This window comes from Hyla sarda, chromosome 3 (genome assembly GCF_029499605.1).
Source record: "Hyla sarda isolate aHylSar1 chromosome 3, aHylSar1.hap1, whole genome shotgun sequence".
NCBI lineage: Eukaryota > Metazoa > Chordata > Amphibia > Anura > Hylidae > Hyla > Hyla sarda.
The window spans coordinates 209,859,977-209,884,978 of record NC_079191.1 but is presented as its reverse complement, the minus strand read 5'-3'; the positions used below and the strand labels follow the sequence as shown (position 1 = coordinate 209,884,978).

At 45.3% G+C, this 25,002-nt stretch overlaps 1 protein-coding gene across 2 annotated transcripts in view; it reads left to right on the top strand.

The window, feature by feature from the left end:
- IBTK (inhibitor of Bruton tyrosine kinase) overlaps nt 1-25,002 on the top strand; it is a 101,007-nt gene that overhangs the window by 63,388 nt on the left and 12,617 nt on the right. For both annotated transcript variants that reach the window (XM_056565959.1, XM_056565960.1), the window contains 9 exons: nt 115-232; nt 438-498; nt 838-965; nt 1,830-1,942; nt 2,666-2,814; nt 9,985-10,145; nt 12,040-12,132; nt 13,788-13,922; nt 18,638-18,784. In XM_056565959.1, coding sequence (XP_056421934.1) covers nt 115-232; nt 438-498; nt 838-965; nt 1,830-1,942; nt 2,666-2,814; nt 9,985-10,145; nt 12,040-12,132; nt 13,788-13,922; nt 18,638-18,784 — 1,105 coding nt within the window. The remainder of the gene's footprint in view (nt 1-114; nt 233-437; nt 499-837; nt 966-1,829; nt 1,943-2,665; nt 2,815-9,984; nt 10,146-12,039; nt 12,133-13,787; nt 13,923-18,637; nt 18,785-25,002) is intronic.

Sequence of the window (25,002 nt, the reverse complement as noted above, 5' to 3'; positions counted from 1 at the left end):
TGTGGTTACCATGGCAAACAAATAAAAATCCTTATTTCCTTATCTACGCAATGTATTGGCTTGTCTTGAGGGCTCTTCAAAAGACTAATTATTTTATTATTTGTTCTGTTCTAGTTACTTTGAAAAATGCTGCAGAATTACTGGAATTTGCTGCTTTATATAATGCCGACCAGTTAAAGGTTTCCTGCTTCCAGTTCATAGGGATAAATATGGCAGCTTTATTGGAAGCGAGGTATGTAGATGGTATTGTACTGTATTCTCTGTTCAGTTATTGTCTTTTTTATAGAGTAGCGATGCCTTGAATTTATTCTTTGACATTAGGGTGAAGGTTTCTGCTGCAAACCTGAATCAAGTTACATCTATTTCTTATAAGGCAAATCAACCTTCCTTTCTTCTATTTCTCCTTCATTATTCTGCTTTCTATCTCTATTTTTTAGGTCTTTGGATGTGTTGAGTGAGGATGTGCTGAAGGAACTGGCAAATTATTATAGAAAAATGGTAAGAATAGTTATGGAGGAGAAAATGTGTATGTAAAGTGTCACTTGGGATATAGTGAAAATAGCAGTATGAATAAATCTTGTGTGATGTCAAGCATATTGTATATCTGTCTATTTAGTTATTGACTGTATCACAGCTAATGGCTATGAAGGTTTACATGTGGGCTGGGGAACTCAAGGGCTGTTTCCATTTAAAGCATTTGTGGCATGTCCCCTACTGATGAAGCATTTATTGCATGCTTTAGTTATATGCCATACATGCGACAAATAAGTATGTCCCATCAATGCCTATAAGAAGTTACATGAATATATTTATTTCTACTTTATAAATAAATTACAGATTCCTGCAATGGACAAAAGGCTGATCACTCCTTATTTGGATGGACCAGACATCAGCACTTTGAAGTATGAAGATGGAGAAAGTTTCATGTCTACTAAAGAGGACATCTTTTCTGAACAATCAACTCCGTAAGGAAATGCTGCACTTCCTATATGTTCACATCCATTTAAAATTGTAATAGCAATAAATGTATTACTGTAATGTGCTTTTTAGAGCATTTTATAAGGGAATTCCCTACTTCCCTGACTTTTATATGTCTGATAGATGGAGGGCCCATCACTGTGTTCCCTACCTGTGTGGAAAATGAAGGCCCCTCAATCCACATCCTGCCTGGTGAGCATGCTTAGCTGACTCTGTAACTTCCATAGAAGGGGATAGAGAGAGCCATGCACGGCAGTGTCACTAAACAATAGTCACATGACCCCCCATTCACCATGTAGGTCTGTATTCTAGGTGCGGGCCTGCATCTTCCACACATAAGACATAAGCTATGTTGGGAATATCCCTCTTGTAACAGTATTATTGCCAAGAGTTTATAACAAAATAAATTAAATATATTTTTTTATTTAGCCTTTAGCACGGTTTTTCTTTTAGCTTTGGGGACCTGAGTACCCCAGGGCAGCCTCAGCTTGGAGTGTATGTTCCTCACATGTCCATATGTTTTTAGACTGTGGGAGTAAATCAAAACCACATATGTATAGGTTAAGTGGTATCCAATGAACTTGTCCCTGTCAGATTGACTAGAAAACCAGATTGCATTGATTGATGGGAGTAAAGTTTAAGGAAATATATTAACAGTAGATAAGCAATAAGATTCAAAATAAATATAACTTGATGCCCAAAAGATAAGGTGGCTTCATGCATAGACCTACTGTAACTGTTAAGTTGTTAGTGCCTATTCTAGTGGCATTAGTTGTCATGGCATTGTTTAGTACTTAAGTTACTTTGACGTGACATGTATACGTTATAATTATTGGAGTCCTTATTTCTAGAGAAGCGCTGTTCAAGAAAGCCAAAACTAAAGCAAAAAGGAAGCCAAGAAAACGGTCAGACAGCTCTGGAGGCTACAACCTTTCTGACCTCATTCAGAGCCCGCCATCAACAGGTGTGTGATGTATTTAATTCTCTCCTATTAAATTATTGTTTCTTATGGAGGTGACTATTAAAGGGGTATTCCGGGATCCAGAGGATAGGGGATAAAATGTCTGATCGCAAGGGGCCCGGCCCTGGGACCCCCGCGATCTCCCTGCAGCACCCACATTGTATGCGGGGCTGCGTCTTCAGTGTCGGAAACGTCCGGGTTTCCGAAACTGGAGACGTAACGTCATGCCATGTCCCCTCCATTCATGTCTATGGGAGGGGGCATAACAGCCGTTACGCCCCCTCCCATAGACATGAATGGAGGGGGCTTGGTGTGGTGTAGCGTGACATTATGTCACGTCTCCAGTCTCGGAAACCCGAACGTTCAGACACTGGAGACGCAGCCGTACATACAATGCGGATGCTGCAGGGAGATCCCCTGGATAAGGTATAAAAGCTTAGATCCCGGAATACCCCTTTAACTTGGATGTTGTATACAGCAGAATAGAAGTACTGTAAAAGTTATGTTGGGTTAAATTTCAGTGCAAGAGTGTAAAGGTATTGGGGAGGCTTACTAGCACACACTCGTTCAGTCACCTATAACCAAGGTGAAACAAAAAGCAATTATTTTATTTAAAAAAAATAATACTGGTACTCTAGGCCTTACTGAATATGGATAAAAGTTGTTCAGAATACCAATTGTACAACAATATTTTTGCTGCAAAAATGTTCTCTCTTTTAATTATAGGATTTTTCAAATCTGAAAAAAATAATTCTGTTGAGTCACTCCAAGACTTGTTGACGTCCGACTCAGAAGGAAGCTTTGTAGGGGCAAGTAGCCCAAGAGATTTGCAGTCACCTGACTTCACTTCAGTTTTCAGTCCCCCAAAAATTGAGGTTAGTTAATATTTCTGAAGCCATGCTAAAACATGAAGGTCTTTGACAGGTTCATCCACATTGGTTCTGCTTTTTGCTATGATACTTCCCATGGTCATTTTGTAATAATCTGGCATCCACAGATGTTTATGCCTTATGTTTTAAGCTTGTGAGTGTAGTTGTATATTTAGAGTGGATCACTTGTCCCTCCCTGCTGCTGTGCTGTTCTGCTGCATTCTCTGGGTGAACTATTAAATGCAGCTATCTGCATTGCAACCTTTTCGTTTAGAAATAGATTCATTCTCAGTAGAATGTCATCGCTCCTATGGTGGGATATGTTGCCAGCTCCCAGAAGAGAAGCCATGCTGACATTTTATTGATAGCACTGTCCATGTATGGATAATTTGGAAAAGCTAACTCCCCATAAATGGACAGTAGATTGTCTTACTTCCCAGGAAGCATGGTAGTTTGCTTCTGTAGTGACCACGCTCCTTCTCCTGATTATTCCCCGCTGAGCAATGGCACTGCAAAATGCGTGTTGGGTGGTGAGCTGCAGTATAAATGCAGTGACGGTGTTCGGAAATGGAGAGTCACATTGCTGGAGTCTCCTGAGGTATCTTTTTAAATGGATGGATGTAACAATCCCATGCTTTGGGATCTCTCACCTATAGACGAATATGGTATCCTTTAAATGGATACGTTTTTTTAAGGATTCTGTTGGAATAGTAGTAGCAGGCAGTAACTCTCATTGGGAACTGTTTAGGCCCCACTGTGGGTTTCAGTAACCTCAGAACTTAAAGCACATATCAGTATGGAGCCTACACGTATTCTTTAAGAAGAAGTCCCACGTGAAACAACCTCCTCCTCCTTAAATGTTTGACTTATTTACATACTTGTATAGAACCATTAGAATTACTGTAAAATATGTCTTGAGAGGACTGTCTCTGATTTGTGTTTGTGGTCCTTATACTTTGGTCCTTTTCTTTACTGAGTCACTATTTTCTCGAGCGCTTCATTGGGGGACACAGGACCATGGGTATATGCTGCTTGCCACTAGGAGGCTGACACTAGACAAAAAAACAAAAGAGGGCTGGCTCCTCCCAGCAGTATATACCCGCCTCCTGGCTCTGAGCAACTCAGTTTTAGCTTAGTGTCAGAGGAGGCTAGACGCAGGTCTGGAGCTCTCCAGACCTGGTCTTCATTCTTTTTTTTTTTTTCCTAGTTTCAGAGTATAATTAGATTTTCTCTCCCTTTTTTATTTTATCTAGCGTGGGGTGACAGGAGCATGTTGCCGACTGTTCCCCCACATGCGAGCTAGGGGCACGGTGCATTATGGATGGGCTGTCAACCCCTCCTCGCCAACGGCCAGCTCCTGGTGGTGTACCTATGGTCCCGGTCCCCCAATCGCCCCTGTTCGCCATGTCAGCTTAAGGCAGGTGGCACTAGCTAGCTGAAGCCTTCAGAGGTAAGTTGTGGAGGCCCTTTTTGGTAAGTATGGAGGTCCCCTTTTTTTCTGGTAAGTATTCCCCCCCCCCCCCCCCCCACCCCCCGAATCCCCCTTCTTTGACATCCTCCCCCCCCCCCCCCCCCCCCATTTCTTGCCTGGGCAGGGGGTCTCTAAGGGGTTACTGGGTCATTAGGGGTTAATGGGGTTAGGGGTTCTCATGGGGGCCGTCTCCTGGAGGGACTGGGGCGGCGTGCTCCTTCAGCGTGCCGCTCTTCTCCTTGCGCATATGGCTTGGGCGGCGCAACTGCATACACGCCGCCCGACTTCAGTGCAGGCAGTCCCTCTGTCCTCAGCAGGTCCGGAGCTGCGGGCAAGTGGTTAATTTAGCCCGCGACTCGGGGCCTGCGCTTAGCTCCGCCCACTCGCAGAGCAGTGTGAGTGGTCACCCTGTCTTTCGGCAGGTCCGGAGCTGCGGGCTGGCAGCTAATTGAGCCCGCGGCTTGGACCTGCGCGTAGCTCCGCCCACTTCTCGGAGCAGCGCGTCCCTGGCCACCCTCCTAATCCTCCGGCCAGTCTTTTTACAGCACGCGCTCCGTCCTCCTATCTCCTGGGAGCGCACGTGAGCGATGGGGCTGAACTTTTGAGTCACCCTATGAGGCGTCCTCGCGCGCTCTGTGGGATCCAGTGGCTCATCCCCTTCTCCGGCTCTCCCCAGCGTGGACGTGCTCGAGCTTCGCTCAGCTGCTAGTCTCTTCTCCCTGCTGGCCCACCGCGGTTCCTCCAGCTGTTTCCAGGACCCTCGCAGGACACAGGCCCCTGGGTGAGCTCGCTCCTTGTCTGTGACTGTCTCTGGTTGTCTGACTTACTAGTGCTCCTAATGTCTGACCCCAGCTTTTGCAGCCACCTGGGTATCCAAAGCCCTGTCCAACTGGGCCGGTCAGCTGCGCCAAGGGATCTTAGCGGGTGCCTCCTCCAGCGACCTGGCAGCGCTGGCGCAACAAGTCGCCCATGCGGGTGACTACCTCTGTTGGGCTTCCTTGGAGTCGGGCCGCTGTGCAGCCTTCGCCTCGGGTAACTTGGTGGCCCTCAGACGCTCCGTGGGGCTTAAGGCTTGGAATGCCGATGCGGCCTCTAAGCGCTCCCTCATGGAACTTCCGTTTCAGGGATCTCTGTTGTTCGGCAAGCGCCTTGACGAGATCATCTCGGAGGCCACGGGGGGCAAAAGTTCAGTTTTGCCTCAAAATCGGCCGCGCCGTTTGGATCCGCGGCGGAGGACTTTTTCCATCCGACCCTTCCGTTTCTCGGGCCGCACGAACCGGCCTCAGGCCTCTCAGGAGAAGAGGGCTCCCTCCTTCAAGGCTCGACCCTCCTGGAAGTCGGGCCCTCGTTCCAACCGCCCCTCTTCCAAGTCGGGGACCCGCAAGCCCCCGAAGGCATGAGGGTGCGCCCCATCCGAGTTTTTCCCTCGGGGGGGGGGGGGGGGTCACCTGTCTCTCTTTTTGGACGTTTGGCTGGCGCATGTCCAGGACGCTTGGGTTCAGGAGGTCGTTTCCCAGGGTTATCACATAGAATTTGCTTCTATGCCCCGGGATCATTTTTTCCGGTCCCGCCCTCCCCGTTCCCCTGCTCTGGCTGCAGCCTTTCAGGTGGACCTCCACTCTCTACTTTCCCAGGGCGTGATTGTGCCGGTTCCTTTTCAGGACCGCTTCTCGGGGTTCTACTCGGACCTCTTCGTGGTCCCCAAGAAGGACGGCTCGGTTCGCCCGATCCTGGACCTGAAGCTCCCGAACCGACACCTGCGCCTCAGGCACTTTCGCATGGAGTCTTTGAAGTCCGTTGTCGCCTCCATGGATCAGGGGGACATCCGGGATGCTTACTTACACATCCCTATCTTTCCGGCCCACCAGCGCTTCCTCAGATTTGCTGTCCGCGAGGGACATTTCCAGTTTGTCGCCCTACCTTTCGGGTTGGCTACCGCACCCCAGGTCTTTACCAAGACGTTGGCAGCGGTGGTGGCGCTTCTCCATTCTCGGGGCATCTCGGTTCTTCCATACTTGGTACTTGGACGACCTGCTCATCAAGGCGCCCTCCTTGGAGCAGAATCGGGCCAGCCTCCGCATCACCCTCCAGACACTCTCCAGTTTCGGTTGGATCATCAACCACGTGAAGTCCAATCTGTCCCCGTCCCAGTCCTTGGATTTTCTGGGGCTCCACTTCGACACAGCGGCTGCTCGTGTCTCCCTGCCGGCGGACAAACTCCGGGAGCTCCTGTCGGGGATCCGCTCCCTTCGGGCACCGGGTCCATTTCCCATCCGCACCTGAATGTCCGTTTTGGGGAAGATGGTAGCCACCATGGAAGCCGTTCCCTTCACTCCGATGCTGTCCTCTCCAATGGGCCAAGTCCCCCTTGTCTCTCCACCGCATGATTCGTCTCTCTCCCCAGGTGTGCCTCTTCCTCTTTTGGTGGCTCCGGTCCCCCCCTTCCCCGAGGGGGGTCGTTCCTTCCTGCCCCTCCGTTGGCACTTCCTGACCACGGACGCGAGCCTCCTCGGCTGGGGAGGGGTCTTCCGGGACCGGACGGTCCAGGGTCGCTGGACTGCGTCGGAGTCCAAACCCTCCATCAATGTTCTGGAGCTTCGGGCGATCCTCCTGTGGCACTGGAGCCTCCTTCGGCACTGGAGCCGCCTTCTCCGGGGCCTCCCAGTCCGGGTACAGACGGACAACGCCACGGCCGTGGCGTACATCAATCACCAGGGAGGCGCCCGCAGCTCGGCGGCCATGAGGGAGGTCACGAAGACCCTCAGGTGGGCGGAACTTCAGGTTCCGGCCCTCTCAGCCGTGCACATTCCCGGAATCGAAAACTGGGAGGCCGACTTCCTAAGTCGCACCATTGCGGATCCGGGTGAATGGTCCCTTCACCCAGAGGTCTTCGATCAGATCTGCCGTCGGTGGGGAACTCCAGACGTGGACCTGTTTGCGTCATGTCAGAACAGGAAAGTCACTCTCTTCGTGTCCAGGTCTCGGGATCCCCTGGCGCTCGCAGTGGATGCCCTGGTGGTCCCAGGGACCTCTTTCGCCCTTCCCTACCTCTTTCCCCCACTTCTTCCCCGGGTTGTCCGAAAGCTCAAGGCGGGGGGGGTCTCGACCATTGTAGTGGCTCCGGACTGGCCCCGTCTTGTGTGGTATGCAGACACGGTCAGTCTCGTGGCAGACATTCCCTTCCATCTTCCGGACCGTCCCGACCTTCTCTCCCAAGAGCCCCTCTGCCACCCCAATTCACTTCCGCTGCATTTGACGGCGTGGCGGTTGAAACCGCGGTTTTGAGGGCTCGGAGGTTTTCCTCCCATAATCCCTCGTCTGCCAGGATTTACCACCGCACCTGGCGGGCGTATTTCCGTTGGTGCGTGAGGTCTGTTCATTTTTCTCCCACCCCCTTCTCTCTGCCGAATATTCTGTCCTTCTTGCAGTCTGGACTGGAGACGCGCCTTGCCCTCAGTTCCCTTAAGGGGCAGGTTTCGGCCCTGTCGGTCCTTTTCCAGAGCCCACTGGCTTCCGACCTTCATATTCGCACCTTTTTGCAGGGCGTGGCCCATGAGGCCCCTCCTCTTCGGTCCCCCACTGCGCCTTGGGACCTTAACCTTGTTTTGAATGCCCTTCAGGGCACTCAGTTTGAGCCTCTGGCTCGGGTTTCTCTCCAGTTCCTCTCTTGGAAGGTGGCCTTTCTGGTCACGATCACCTCCCTTCGCCGTGTATCGGAATTAGCCACCCTCTCCTGCCGCCCTCTCTTTCTCGTGATTAACCAGGACATGGTGGTTCTTCGGCCGGTGCCCTCTTTCCAGCCTAAGGTGGTGTCTCCCTTCCACCTGAACGAGGACATTGTGTTGCCCTCCTTTTGTCCGTCCCCCTCCCATCCAAGTGAGCGCCGGCTTCATAAGCGGACTTGGTCCGGGCTGTGCGGAACTATTTGTCAGTCACCTCCTCCTTTCGGCGTAGTGACTCTCCGTTTGTGCTCCCCGAAGGGAAGCGCAGGGGACTCCCGGCCACAAAGTCCACGATCTTCCGGTGGATTCGTTCCGCCATTTCAGAGGCGTACCGCTGTAAGGGTCAGGTGCCTCCCTTCCGCGTGACGGCTCACTCCACCCGAGCGATGGGGGCCTCCTGGGCGGTCTGTCACGGGGCCTCGGCCCTGCAGGTTTGCAAGGCTGCGACTTGGTTGTCCCTGCATACCTTTACCAAGTTTTACAGGGTGCATACTTTTGCGTCCTCCGACGCATGCCTGGGCCGCAAGGTTTTACAGGCAGCAGTTCGAGATTCTGCCTGAGCCTTCTTCTGTCGGGGTTGGTTTGCCCTCCCCATGGACTGCTTTAGGACGTCCTATGGTCCTGTGTCCCCCAATGAAGCGCTCAAGAAAAGTAGAATTTTGGACTTACCGTAAATTCTCTTTCTCTGAGCTTCTATTGGGGGACACGGCACCAGCCCATTATTTTGTTTGTGGACAACTGGTTTCTGCCCTTCCGGGGTGGGGGTGTTCTCCCTTTTTGGTTGGTTTTCCCTTTTCTTGGTGTTGTGTTCGACTGTTTTTTTCTGGGTTGGCTCTCCTTCTGTTTTGGGACTAAAACTGAGTTGCTCAGAGCCAGGAGGCGGGTATATCCTGCCAGAAGGAGCCAGCCTTCTTTTGTGTTTTTGCCTAGTGTCAGCCTCCTAGTGGCAAGCAGCATATACCCATGGTCCTGTGTCCCCCAATAGAAGCTCTGAGAAACAGAATTTACGGTAAGTCCAAAATTCTACTTTTCCCTTTCAATATTTTATTCACCGGCAATGAGATCACATACATGGGTTCTTGTCCAGTCTTCTGTATTATGGGAAGATATTCATCAATAAAGTAGTGCTCCATTTTCACCCATATGATGCCAACTCCACACCAGATTTCTAGAAGTGTAATTTGTTTCAGCCCAGCTAAGCTGCATTAATTTCCTTATTGCAGCTGGGTCATGTGATCCCCTGTCTTGACTACCAGTAAATTACATCCTCTTATGTGTAAACAATAAAATAGTCTCTCCTGTGTGACGGACTTCCTATGAATTGCATGATTTGCAATATTAGCCAATACACCCCTCCTGGCAGCTTTATAATCCCTCCCCACCAAGTTCTGCTTTCCATCTGTATGTGTCCCATCCAGAGAGTTCTGCCAAAGATATCATTTTTACTCTATCTTAGAAACCGGAAGAGCAGTGATAAGGTAGCAGTGTCTATACAGAAATTAGCTGCAGAATTGTACAACTCCCCTGACTCACACTGCCTGTCTCATCTGTGTGCAGATTCCCCAGTGTACCCTATGAGATGCCTCTTCCCTGCCTCCTGATTTTAAGAGCTGAGGAACCCCTCAAGAGTACACAGGCTGCATCTGTTTCTCATAAGATACTCTATAGTGTGAGTTATGGGACAGAAGTTCTATGTCACCGATCACTTGCTGTTCTTTAGGACTTCAGGAATATAGGCTGTAAAAAGAGAGCAACATCAGAGAAGAAGTATAAATCAAGATGACAGGCAACCCATGCATGCCACATAAACTATAATAGATACACACAAGCTTTCTATTTTGTAATTTAATGCTTGTCTATAGTGCACTATATAAGCAAATACAAGTTCCTGGATTGTTTTCGTTTTTACATTACATTATTACTTACAAACACAATAAAAAAAAATTTTTTTTATGGTTTTTGTTTTTTCCTTTTATGCAATAGGAAAAAAATAAGGTTTATGATGCAAGCTGTATCAACTCACCACCAGCACTTTCTAGGTCGACTGGTATAAAAATGCCACAGCACCCGGTTTCTTCTCCCAAAGTTATACCAAATGCAAGAGATCCTCCTGCTTCTCAAAACTGGGTTGCTCTGGCATTCAGGTAAGGATGTTTATTTACTATGTCATATTGCATAATGGATTTTACTTTGTAAATCATAAAATAGTTCTAGCAATCCTATTCAATAGTTAAAGCATCCTGTTCACTAGTTCTACCTTTAAATCCTGTGTAAGGCTATGTCTGTGGAATACTACCGCTAGTCTTAAATGACTTACACTGCTCAAAAAAATAAAGAGAACATTTAAACAACACAATGTAACTCCAAGTCAATCACACTTATGTGAAATCACACTGTCCACTCAGGAAGCAACACTGATTGACAATCAATTTCACATGCTGTTGTGCAAATGGAACAGACAGCAGGTGGAAATTATAGGCAATTAGCAAGACACCCCTCAATAAAGGAATGGTTCTGCAGGTGGTGACCACAGACCACTTCTCAGTTCCTATGCTTCCTGGATGATGTTTTGTTCACTTTTGAATGCTGGCGGTGCTTTCACTCTAGTGGTAGCATGAGACGGAGTCTACAAAGCACACAAGTGGCTCAGGTAGTGCAGCTCATCCAGGATGGCACATCAATGCGAGCTGTGGCAAGAAGGTTTGCTGTATCTGTCAGTGTAGTGTCCAGAGCATGGAGGCACTACCAGGAGATAGGCCAGTACATCTACATCAGGAGATATGGAGGAGGCTGTAGGAGGGCAACAACCCAGCAGCAGGACCGCTACCTCCACCTTTGTGCAAGGAGGAGCAGTGCCCGAGCCCTGCAAAATGACTTCAAGCAGGCCACAAATGTGCATGTGTCCACTCAAACGGTCAGAAACAGACTCCATGAGGGTGGTATGAGAGCCTGACATCCACAGGTGGGGGTTCTGCTTACAGCCCAACACTGTGCAGGATGTTTGGCATTTGCCAGAGAACACCAAGATTGGCAAATTTGCCACTGGCGCCCTGTGCTCTTCACAGATGAAAGCAGGTTCACACTGAGCACATGTGACAGACTTGACAGAGTCTGGAGACGTCGTGGAGAACGTTCTGCTGCCTGCAACATTCTCCAGCATGACCTGTTTTGGCGGTGGGTCAGTAATGGTGTGGGGTGGAATTTCTTTGAAGGGCCGCACAGCTCTCCATGTGCTTGCCAGAGGTAGCCTGACTGCCATTAGGTACCAAGATGAGATCCTCAGACCCCTTGTGAGACCATATGCTGGTGCGGTTGGCCCTGGGTTCCTCCTAATGCAAGACAGTGCTAGACCTCATGTGGCTGGAGTCTGTCAGCAGTTCCTGCAAGAGGAGGTCATTGATGCTATGGACTGGCCCACCTGTTCCCCAGACCTGAATCCGATTGAGCACATCTGGGACATCATGTCTCGCTCCATCCACAAACGCCACGTCACCACAGACTGTCCGCCACCTAATCAGGAGCATTCCCAGGCATTGTAGGGAGGTCATACGGGCATGTGGAGGCCACACACACACACACACTACTGAGCCTCATTTTGACTTGTTCTAAGGACATTACATCAAAGTTGGATCAGCCTGTAGTGTGGTTTTCCACTTTGATTTTGAGTGTCCATATCATATCCAGACCTCCATGAGTTGATAAATTTAACTTCCATTGATAATTTTTGTGTGATTTTGTTGTTGGGTGAACAATTTATGCTCAAGCGTGGTCTGACGCAGGGCCAAATCTCTCTGCGCCTTTTGTACGTGTGATTTTGTTGTCAGTACATTCAACTATGTAAAGACTAAAGCATTTCATACGATTAGTTCATTAATTCATTCAGATCTAGGATGTGTTATCTTAGTGCTCTCTTTATTTTTTTTTTGAGCAGTGTATTTTATGACCTGTGTTCCATTTAATGGTCCCAGTTTTTTTTAAGCTATATTCACTCTGGAGACTGATGTTTGCTTTGTTTTTTCTCTTTTTCTCCTTTTGCAGCCCAGTTAGTCCTCCTGCTGTGGACCTGAGAACAATCATGGAAACAGAAGAAAATATCCAGAAATGTGGAGCTACACCTAAACTAGTGGCTGGGTTAGTTATCATTACTTTAAATTCTCACAAGGTTTCACTTGAGATCTTACAATACCTTGAAAGCATTTTCTGTCAATGTTTTTATTAGTGGCCAGGGTGGGGTAGAAAAAAAAAAAAAAACTATAGTTGCCTAACACAATCTGCCTCCTTTCCAACAATGCCCAGTCCCTGCAGCTCACTTTGAGGTGGTGGGTCACGGCTGTTGTACAAGAGCATCTAGAAGAGACTAAAGAAATTGAGTGCTCTGTTCTGTGGTTTAAACTTGTAAGGACATTTTGTCCCAGCTTGACTGGGGATCTGATTACCCAAACTGGCAATGGTCAGTTTTTCAAATAAAGTAATATGGGTGTAAAAAATGTGCATATGATACACTCGTGTAAAAGTGGCCTTAGGAAGATTATTTTGAGCTATTGACTGTCATTAGCTTTCTCAACTCTGCATAGTTCTGTAGAGTGCAGCTAAAGGTCAGATACTGATAATGCTCTATTGTTACCTCTCCTCATACTATTATATCGCAAGAACTATGCAGGTGCCGCAAACTGGACTTTGTCTTATTTAATTTCTGACATCTAACTTTACTGGTTTGGAGAACTCTAATCCTGGCCATTTTCCCCTTAGATGCTGCTGACAATGCTGACTACTGCATCTAAGTGGCTAGATAGATGAAGGGGGATTTCTTTGCTGGCTCATTGGTACTAAAAAAAACATTTGCTTTAAAGATCGTAGTTGTGTACATTCTGGTTGAGCAGTTGCTCAATACCACACTGACAATGATAGGACTACATAATTTCTTGTCCTGGGTGAATCATGCTAAAGCAAGTACAATTTCTGATAATGCTATTTTAGTATGGGTTTTTAGGATCTGTACACATTACATTTATCCTGTTTATAATAAAGTAACAATACACAGGCTTTTGTAGAGTACATAGGCCCAGATTTACAAAAAACTGTCTGTTAGAAACAGTAAAATCTTAGACTACACAGCCTAGAATGTGCCAGATTTGTCATACTGACTAAGGCTGTTGGACTAGAAAGTCTAAGAATTGGACAGTTTTTCCAGCCTAACTATTATTTGGTGCACTTGGTGTTGAAGGGAAACTCGGACTGAAATTTTATTCAGGGACCTTAACAGCATGAGGCTAAACAGCTGCCCTGCTCCCTGTGGAAGAATGGTGTAAGTGCCCATAGCAAATAATCAGATCAATTCTTTATCTGTTAAAGAGGTCTCTGAAAAATAAAAGAAACAATCTTATTGGTTGCTATTGGCAACTGTACCACTGTGCCTCTACACAGGTTTTGATAAATCTATTCCTATCAGCATCTAATAGACTTGCATAGATCGACTTTCACAAACCCCTGTTTGAAACGTCTAGTCACAAGGCAGCATGCCAGGACTAATGCCAGGTGAATAGCAAAGGAATGGAGCTACACAGTGAGACTGAGCACAGCGGCTGCTTAGCCTCATGCTGTTTATGTCCCTTATAGAATGGTATTTTCGGCCAGAGTTTCCCTATAAGCTACAACCCTTTATGCCAAGAAAATGTTTTAAACTATTAAGAAATGTGATGCACATTGTGTAAGGCAGTTTCTTCTGGAACAGCTGCAAGTTAATCTGCCTCATAGTATCTAAGGTGGTCATGTGGATTATTTTACAGAACTCAAAAGCCTGCAGCACATGGGATGAAGCTGTCACAAAAGCAAAGGAAAATGATGGCCTTGTCATCTAAAGAGAACAGTGGAAAAGGGGATAGTACAGCAGCTACAAATATCAAGAGCCCACCAAAAACATGGTAAGTAAACCTCTGTATGACATGCTTTTAGAATGGTTATCCAGATAGTAGTTTATAGCCACACAAAGTACTCATGGGAACACTGTATTTGACAGAAGTGAGATGTTTGTGTCTGTAACTTCTTGCAATCATTTCCCAGCATAGTTAAAACTTCCACTGAGACTATGAACGTTTGCTGGGGACCTGAAAAACAGTTTTCTCCTAGCATTGCTAGAGGTATTATTGTCCCCTTCAAATCGAAGTATGCCAGGCAAAAGGATTTTTTTTTTTTTTTACTTACCTGGCCTGCTTTCTTTATCTTGCCACCAAAGTTTGCATGAACTGCACACGTTTGGCTATTAAAATCTAAGGCTTAGTGCACCTTACAAACATGATGTGAACAGGGCCTTACCTCTATAAAAGTGTGTTTGACTATAAAGTGGCCCAACTGATCTGTAGATATGGTACAGTAGCATGCTTCACTCCACAGCTGGCTGCACTAGATGGGCTCCAATAAGTGTCTTTAGAGCCATCCAGGGCAGTTAGGTGGACATTGCGGCCAGCCGGGATGTGATGCGTGCAATGTCTACAAATCGGTCTGTCCCTAAGGCTAAGTTCACACTACCAAATCCTATTGCTAGCAATGGGATTCCACTGCGCAGGGCACACGTTGGAATTTAAGTGGTGGACATTCTGCCTCCAGACAGAATTTTTTTTTTCATCCGGAGCTTCCTAAGTGTGAACCTAGCTTTAACCACTCAGACCGCAAGTGATCAAAACGTTTGACATTTTTAAAACGTCAAACTGACAGGGGCACTTTAAGCTCTATTTCTGGGGAACTGATAACCTGTAGCACCCAACTGTGCTCCTCACAAAGTGATTTCTAGTTTGCTTTAAAAGAAAGGGTAAAAAGGGAGATGGTGTTTAAACGTATTCAGGAGTTATCATATATAAAGAGCCAAGGTTAACAATGTTCTGTAAGAATTTTCTTTCTGATAATGTCATTTATATAGAACTTGCTAGAGTACTTTAGTGCTTTTGTTAGATAGCAATTCTTTGGCCTCTTTGACATTGATGTTAACCATATGAGCCGCATTATGTTTCAATAATGTTTGTTGAATATGAGCAACAATTTTAAAACTGAACAGGGAAAAATAAAGGAGCATTAAACGCCTCTCATTGAAATGGTAATTTCCCAACATCTGAGAACTATCCACCTGTTTCAGATAAAATCTTGGCCCTAGTCAGGCACCATTCCTCCAGCGTTAGAAGTATAATCCATTTGTAAAATGCAGTAGGCTGTACTATTGTGTCAGACAATTATTTAGCCCAACGTTATTTATAAATAGCATTGGATTTGTGTTTTTGTACGGATTACCTGGACTATGTTTTATAGCCACGCATATCCTGTTTTTTTTGGTTGTGCATTAACAATCAATGGATAATTTTGGCAGGGATGTTTGGTTTCCATTCATAACTTAAGTGCTGTGCAACTTGTGAAATCCATTGAAATGAAATACTTGCAATGGAAATCCAGCAGTATTTCTGGCACTGTTCAGTGCCAGAAGGGTGGGAACTTTTCTGGCATCTTACTGTAGATGAGTAAGGACTAAGAATACCTCAGACTTCCCATTCCAGGAGAAACCTCTGTTTTTATTCCATCTTTTAAGCTATGAAATAAATTCTTCTAAAGCTAGTTGGTCAGAGATAAGTCATCTTAGGTGAATCTTTCAAATTTTTGTTTCCGAGGGGGTTACAGGCTATAACTCACAAGATTGAAATGTATTTAAAGGCCTAAAAGGGTTGTCAGTACTAATAAAAGTGCACATATGCACGTGACTTTGCACCAGCTGATAAATCCATAGCTCAGAAGTGTGTGTATATGTGTGTGTATATATAATATATATATATAGCTATAGCTATAAAAATAAAGGGAACACGAAGATAACACATCCTAGATCTGAAATACTTTCGTCTTTACATAGTTGAATGTGCTGACAACAAAATCACACATAAATTATCAATGGAAATCAAATTTATCAACCCATGGAGGTCTGGATATGGAGTCACACTCGAAATCAAAGTGGAAAACCACACTACAGGCTGATCCAACTTTGATGTAATGTCCTTAAAACAAGTCAATATGAGGCTTAGTACTGTGTGTGGCCTCCACGTGCCCGTATGACCTCCCTACAACACCTGGGCATGGGAGGTGGTGGATGGTCTCATGAGTGATGTCCTCCCAGACCTGGACTAAAGCGTCCGCCAACTCCTGGGGAGAGTCTGTGGTGCAACATGGCGTTGGTGGATGGAGCAAGACCCTATGTCCAAGATGTGCTCAATCGGATTCAGGTCTGGAGAACGGGTGGGCCAGTCCATAGCATCAATGCCTTCCTCTTGCAGGAACTGCTGACACACTCCAGCCACATGAGGTCTAGCATTGTCTTGCATTAGGAGGAACCCAGGGCAAACCGTACAGCATTTGATCTCATAAGGGGTCTGAGGATCTCATCTCAGTACCTAATGGCAGTCAGGCTACCTCTGGCAAGCACATGGAGGGCTGTGCAGCCCCCCAAAGAAATGCCACCCCACACTATTACTGACCCACAGCCAAACCAGTCATGCTGGAGGATTTTGCAGGAAGCAGAACATTCTCCACGGCGTCTCCAGACTTTCACATGTGCTCAGTGTGAACCTGCTTTCATCTGTGAAGAGCACAGGGCCTCAGTGGCGAATTTGCCAATCTTGAAGTTCTCTGGCAAATGCCAAACATCCTGCACGGTGTTGGGCTGTAAGCACAACCCCCACCTGTGGACGTCTAGCCCTCATACCACCCTCATGGAGTCTGTTTCTGACCGTTTGAGTGGACACATGCACATTTGTGGCCTGCTGGATGTCATTTTGCAGGGCTCTGGCAGTGCTCCTCCTTGCACAAAGGCGGAGGTAGCGGTCCTGCTGCTGGGTTGTTACCCTCCTACGGCCTCCTCCACGTCTCCAGATGTACTGGTCTGTCTCCTGGTAGTGCTTTCATGCTCTGGACACTATACTGACAGACACAGCAAACCTTCTTGCCACAGCTCGCATTGATGTGCCATCCTGGATAAGCTGCACTACCTGAGCCACTTGTGTGCTTTGTAGACTCAGTCTCATGCTACCACTAGAGTGAAAGCACCGCCAGCATTCAAAAGTGACCAAAACATCAGCCAGGAAGCATAGGAACTGAGAAGTGGTCTGTGGTCACCACCTGCAGAGCCACTACCTTATTGGGGGTTTCTTGCTAATTGCCTATAATTTCCACCTGTTGTCTGTTCCATTTGCACAACAGCATGTGAAATTGATTGTCAATCAGTGTTGCTTCCTGAGTGGACAGTGTGATTGACGTGGAGTTACATTGTGTTGTTTAAATGTTCCCTATATTATTTTACCCAATTCTTTATGGAACTTTTTATTTTGATGTTGCCAGGGCAGGCTGTGGGAAGGATTGCCTTGTAAAGTTCCTACTACTACAGTTCCATGATTACTCTCCTCTCTAACAGACATTGCCACTATTTACAGCTTCAGTCATGCCCCTCTACTATGAAGGTGTAAAATTCTCTTTACACACAACACTTTTGCTACTAGACACAGCTCTGCTGTTCTAGTGCTCACCAGAGCTGCTGCCCAGCATATCAACCCTGCTCTGCACTGATGAGGAGCAAAAACTCAGAAACAGGCTGTCTGCAGATGGGTTAAATCTTTCCTTCTGGAGAGATGTCTAGCTTGGCATAATCCTGGTCAGGTAGCCTGACTCCACAGTAAATAGATACTCTAATTCCAAGGGAATGCCACCAGGATTGGTGGCATGTTGATGAGCTGTTTTGCATATTGCCCAGAATTTGAAACACAATTCTTTCTAAGATGGTAAGTTAAAACAAGAAACAGTGGAGAAAAGGAATGTCTTGAAATGGCCCATAATACAATTAAGACAGGAGATTCTGTGCAGCTAGTGTGCCATACACAAAACATTTAGCACCAGGAACATGGTCATATCAGTGGATTTAAATGGTGCTCCACCCCTAAACATCTTATCCCCTATCCGCGATCTCGGCTGTGGCACCCATGACATCCGATGCATTGAGTGAACTTCGCTCCATGCCGGATGACTGATAATGCGGGGTGGAGATTTGTGACTTCACGGCCACGCTCCCTCAATGCTCGTCTATAGGTGGGGGCCTGATGGGCGTGATGTCACAATGCTCTAAACGAACTCCAGGTGCAGCAGCCGAGATCGCGGGGGTCCCCAGCGGTGGGACCCCGCGATCAAACCCTCATGATCCCATCCAAAGGATAAGATGTCTATGGGCAGAGTACCCCTTTAATATGGTCTAACAGAGACATTTTAGACAGCACATCAGTGAGTGACCAGTCTGTAGGCACGAGCTTATGCAGCAGCTACCTCCTGTGGACATGTATGTTATGTCTTAAAGGGGCTAATGGCAGATATCAAGACTTTATTCAAAACGGCTGGGTGTTTTGTGACAGGTGAAGTTGAGGGTTATAAATAAGTTAGCGGTCAATTATGTATTATCAGTGTGAAGAAATTGTTTGATTGCTGGGAAACAAAGTTTAAAACATTTGGCTAAGGGATTTTTTTTACATTTTTCAGAGAGGTTGAATTCAATGGACAACCTGTTGTTTTTTCAAGCTAAATAACTAAATGACTGTAATGAATTGCTTTACCCACTCTTCTCCTGCAGGGCAAGCTCTTTACATTATGAAGGAGAACCAAAGTCATTCCGGGACCTCCTTCGGGAAGAGCAAAAATATGTTGTTTTGAATACACTGAGAGATACTGAAAAAAAAGTCACCCACATTAAAGAAGTGGACCCTCCAATACCTGCAAGGTAAAAGTACAGGACATACTAGTGAATGCAAGTCTGTCAGAGTGTAAATAAGAGTGAAAGCTCCGGAACTGATGGTGACAATCTCTGGTCGATGCAGAATATTAACCATTTAGATGCCACTATAAACACTGATTGCAGCATTTAAATTTCCTTTATTTGCATCATTGATGGTAGTGTGTTTCGGATTGCTTCCACATTACACGTTTGCGGGGAGGCGATCCATTGTTATGGCAGATCAAGGCCTCTGCAAGTTCTGGGACTCTGCTTTTGTTAGACCCTTCCTATGGCTTCCTATATGGCACAGAAGTAATGGATCAGTTATGTAAGAGATGAATCCAGCTCCCATAAAAAATTACATTTTTATTACAAAAATGAGCAAAATTGCAAATTGTGGACCTTATCAAAAAAACATAATCCATATTAAAAATGCTCACAAAACTTTGGCTTTTCAATCTGTTAACAGATCTTTATCATGGCACAAACTGAACAACGTAGCCCATAGAATATATACTAGTTGTCTCACTCGTATGCAGATAAGACATGTCCCATTGTACATAATCAGTCAGGTTCCGTAAAGCATTCATTGGGTTAAACCGGCATTTAAACAATATTATACATAGTCACATAATTCTTACCTCATTATATATCAATTAACCATATGAAATCAATAAATGTACGACAAATCATTACAGACATTTGATATGGTTAATTGATACAATTATTGTGATAAGAATTATGTCACTATGTATAATATTGTCTAAATTCCGGTTTAACCCAATGAATGCTTTACGGAACCGGACTGATGACATTCAGTGGGGCGTGTCTTATCAGCTGCATACATGTGAGACAACTAGTATATATTCTATGTGCTATGGTGTTCAGTTTGTGCCATGAAAAAGATCTGTTAACAGATCGAAACGCCAATGGTGAGCGGTTTTGATAAGGTCCACAATATGTGAGTTTATTCATTTTTTACTTTTTTTTTAAATAAAAATTAAATATTTCACGGTAGCTGGATTCATCTCTTACATTGTGGATTTTCTACACTGAGACATGGCTAGGCGGTTACTGTTCAAAGCTTCCAAAGGAAATACTTGTGTCCTATGGCTTACATATGAAGACCTCATTTGGGGGTGAGCTGACCCTATCCTTTGTTACGTTTTTTGCAATGGATCAATGCAGTACATATGTAGATGTGCAATCATAAGATTGCTCGCACTAGTCCCCTAAGGGGACGAAAAAGTTGTAAAAACCTGCATGGTGAATGAGAAATACCATATCCCAGAATTGTGAGGTTTTTTTTTTTTTTTTGTTATACTCTATAAAAAATAAAATTAAAAGCAATTAAAAAGTTTGATCTATGTCAAATTGGTACAGATAAAAACTACAGATCAGGGTGCAAAAAATGACACCCAACAGCTCTAAGAAAAATAAATGTTTTTATAGTGATCAGAGCAGGAACATTTTTTAAGCATACCAAATATTTTGTAAAAAGTTTCTATTTGTTAAAACTAGGAAATTATACAAGAAATATATAAATTAGGCATCGCTGTATTTGTTCTGACTGGAAGATTTAAGATCATGTCAGTTTGACCGTATAATGAACGGTATAAAAGAGAAACCCCCACAAATGAGCAAAATTCCGCTTTTTTTTTTTTCCACCACCTCTCAAATATTTTCGTTTTTAAAGTATATTTAATGGAATAACTAAAGATATCATTATATAACTGTTGGCCCTGCAAAAAACGAGCCCTCCTACTTATCTGTAAAAGCATACGTGTTGTGGCTATTAAAAGGCAAAGAGAAAAAAACTTTTTAAAAAGGTTAATATTTTAATTTCCTAGGTCATTGAAGGGTTAATCTGTGATTGTTTTTAGAGGTAACAATGTTGTTGTGTTGCACCCAAAGGGAGAGGTTTATGGATGGCTGTCCTTCAGCTGTCCTTTTATTTTCATCTAATTGCAGCTTTCTTTGTTTTTATAACTTTCCCCAGAATGTGTACTTAGTCTAGCAGAACCAATAACATTGCTCTTTTACTGCTTTGATACACCCATGTTGAGCTGTATGTTAAGCAGGAATTGAAGCCTTTGTATGTGTGAACTGCAATAAGTCATCAAGACCTCTTATAGTGTTCCTTGCTTGTATAGAGTTAATGTTCCTACATTCTGAAAGGGATTGAGTACTTGTTTGTGAAGGTTTCTATTCAGCACCATTTCCATGTCCTTGTATGCAGAATATATGAAAATAGAAATTTACCTAAAATGTTCCTTTTCTGGATGCCCATAGGCAGCACACAATGGTAATTATTCTAAAGCAGAAGACTTATTAGTGATATAAAAACAATTAACACTAACCAATTTATCAAATAAGACACAATATAAAAGTAGATCTAAAGGAAAGGAGAATGTATAGAACAGTATAATAGAATTCTGCATGAATTTATAGCCAATACACTTCAATGGAATTCTGCTGTCCCATTCACACATCAGAATTTCTGCTGCAGGAATTCCATTAAAGGTGAATTGGCTGTAAATTAATGCAGAAATCAGTGCAGAAATTCTGACGTTTGAAACCGACCTTACTGTCCGCATAATCTTTTCCTAGCAAAGTAGAACAGTCTCTGATAATTCCTCAAATCCATCGAGAAAGAGAAGTCTTGCTTTCTATATTAGGACCACTAACCTGAAGAAAAAGGGATTCATTGTTCCTAAATACCGTATTTTTCGCCGTATAAGACGCACTTTTTCTTCCCCAAAACTGGGGGGGAAAAGTTGGTGCGTCTTATACGGCAAATAAACATTAAAACCCTGTCATATTGCGGCGGTCCCTGCGGCCATCAACGGCCAGGACCCGCGGCTAATACAGGACATCACCGATCGCGGTGATGCCCTGTATTAACCCTTCAGACGCGGCGATCAAAGCTGACCGCCGCGTCTGAAGCGAAAGTGACAGTAACCCAGCTGCTCATTTGGGCTGTTCGGGACCACCGCGGTGAAATCGCGGCATCTCGAACAGCTTACAGGACACCGGGAGGGACCTTACCTGCCTCCTCGGTGTCCGATCGGCAAAGGACTGCTCCGTGCCGGGATCCCCTGCATGGCCGGCGCTCTCCTTCGTCGTCATTGCGCAAGTCGTCCCGTCATCCAATAGGAGCGGCGTGATGGCGGCGACTGAGACCGAGGATACCGGGCAGCAGAGACGTTCCGGAGCGACGGGGACACCCCGGGGACGCGGCGACAGCGATGGAGGGCGACATCCAGGGCAGCGGTGACAGGTCTGGAGCGGCAGGGACACGCGAGTACTCCCTCCTATACCAGTGGTCTTCAACCTGCGGACCTCCAGATGTTGCAAAACTACAACTCCTTGCATGCCCGGACAGCCAATGGCTGTCCGGGCATGCTGGGAGTTGTAGTTTTGCAACATCTGGTGATCCGCAGGTTGAAGACCACTCCTTTAAAATTGGGTGTGTCTTATATGCCGGAGCGTCGTATATGGTGAAAAATACGGTAATTAGGGTCTCTGTAAATACAAGACTGCTGTCTGCTTAATATCCAAGAAAAGCTCGGTCAGATGGCTCTAACGGAGATGACACAAGGCAATTCAGGAATAAGGCAAGATGCCAAGCGGAAACTGGCGGGTAAAATGCTGGTCTCAAGTTTTTTACTGCTTAGAAGAATTTACTATTTAATGCAGCTGCAGAATAAGTACTCTGCAGGTATGGTCAAATGGCGGAATGTCCGTGCGTAATTCTGCCACAATATTCCGCACAGACATTCTGCTGCAGAAGAGTCTTATTGATTTTAATGGGATTCTTCTGTACTGTTTACAAGGTGGAATGTCTGCGGCAGATGTTTCTACTGCAGAAATCCGGGTTCCGTTGTCCATAAAAAAGATTAGACTTGTGGATTTCTATGAGACGGCGCATTTCCGAGCAATCCTAGCACCCGCCAGCTTATTCAAATGTACAGAACGTCCGTCCGTGTTTTCCAGGCGAATATTCTGCACATTTTACACCCTGTGAACATGGCCTTAGACAGGAGAGCGGAATCCTTTCTTAAAGGGGTACTCAGCTGCTCAGTGTTTGGAACAAACTGTTCCGAATGCTGGAGCCGGCAGCTCGTGACGTCATAGTCACGCCCCCTCATGATGTCACACCCTGCCCCCTCAATGCAAGTCTATGGGAGTGGGCGTGGCAGCCATCACACCCCCTCCCATAGACTTGCATTGAGGGGGCGGGTGTTTGTTCCAAACGCTGAGTAGCGGAGTACCCCTTTAATGGATCACTCAACAGGGATGACAGATTTCAGGTGGCACTTCCAAGCAGAAACATCCTGAGTCTGTACAGATTCTTGAACCTAGGCTTCAAATCTTGTTTCTGGTTTGGTTTCTGCTATTCATTTCTCATGCACTCCAGATGAAGCTGATTCCCTGGAAAAGGAAAAACCGTTCCTTTGTTTGAAGGGAGACAAAACAAATGATCCTTAGTTGATTTTCTCTCTCCGTATCTCAAGACTCCAGTGTGCGCTTATCCACCTCAAGCAGAGAAGAAATCTTAGCGTTCTGAAACAAATCTTTAAAGGGATCTATTAACTGAGACTTCAAAGAGGCCGGGAATGAATGAGCTTGAGAATGCACATGAGAATTTAATTCAGTAGGCACACATCCCGCACAGACCTATCCATTACATTCCACAGGTGGAGGCTGCTGACATATGCATGCTTTGTGTTCGCTCTTGTGCTTTCTCTTTGTAACAGACATCTGCAGAACAAGAACCACAGTAAGAAACACGCACACTCATACCTATTACCTGTGCAGTGCAGATGGTTCAGGAACTCTGCAGAGTCTGCTGCCGGACTGAACAGCTTGGACTTATGACAGAAGTGCCAAAACCTTGCAATACCACTCTACTTCCTCCCTGGCGGTCCCACCCACTGGGGGATACGTCACAGAAGCAAGATGGTTGCATGTTACTAAGGACAATTGCGCACCAAGCAGTTACCACTGTACTGTAGACCTGGAGACTCATTGTGTGTGGCCCAAAACCATGCCGTCTGAAACTCTGTATGGATATAAACATAAGGGACAGTGGCCCAAAGCAATGTAGTCCTAGAGGCAAGTATTCACTTGTGGTGTGCAGGCTATTGTGGCAGATACTGGGAACAGAGACACAAAGTATATACAGGACCCCTATATAGACACGTGTCTTCTATGCTAGGAAGCAACAAAAAAAATTGGTGTAAGTGTCATTTGTAAGAACCTGTTGTCCAGACATGTCAATAGTTTAGACCGCACCAGGTCTCATTCAATTGAATCCTTAGTTATAGCCCATTGAATAGACGATAATGGAGCCTGTCTTCTCCAATGAGTCAGATGGGACGACCAGCCAGAGAGTAAGGCGTGTGACCTGCACAGGTTTTAGGGCACAGCGGCTTAAGGGACACAAACAAAATGTTATATCATGTGATTCTATAGCGATTTGCTACACACAGTAAAATAACATCCTGGTAACAGGCTCTCTTTAATTTTAGTTTTATTGTAATGACTGAATCGCCCTTCACACCGTCACATCTTATCATGCGGGAATAATAAATGACACCTATTGGTATACCTTTGGGAACCTCTGAAGTAACTAGTGTTGAGTTTCTCAGGTTGAAAGTTCTAAGTAATTTAATCACTTCCTGTTAATTAATGCTGCGCAAAACTTCATTAATTCATCGCACTCATTTCATATGACCACTAGGGTGCACTGTTGTACCAGTCTGTGTTCTTATCCTCTTGAGAATCCTGCAGTATAACAAGTGCAATTTATCCATTGTCACTGCTAACAGTTTCCCTATACCTGCTATCAATAACGTTGTCATTCGGTTGGTATTAAATCAGTGACATATACAGATGAAGGCAATAACAATACTAGTAATAGTTGTATTAGCACTAAATAGTATAAAACAAGACAATAACCCTTTGGCAAATCCCATTTTGTTAAAACCTTCCTTAATAATAAGCTAATAAGTGTATTCAGAAGCTTCTTTTTAGTTTTTCTGAATGGGTAAACCACGTATACTAACTTGGAGATCCCTAATACAGCGTTTGAAAACAAAATTCTAAACCAGACAAGCATTTTAAGCTATGCAGCAGAGCATGTAGTTGTATCTATTTCAGCTGGATATTAACCACAGCTATTTAATGGATCTAGACCACCCCCTGTTTTGTCTGCCTGT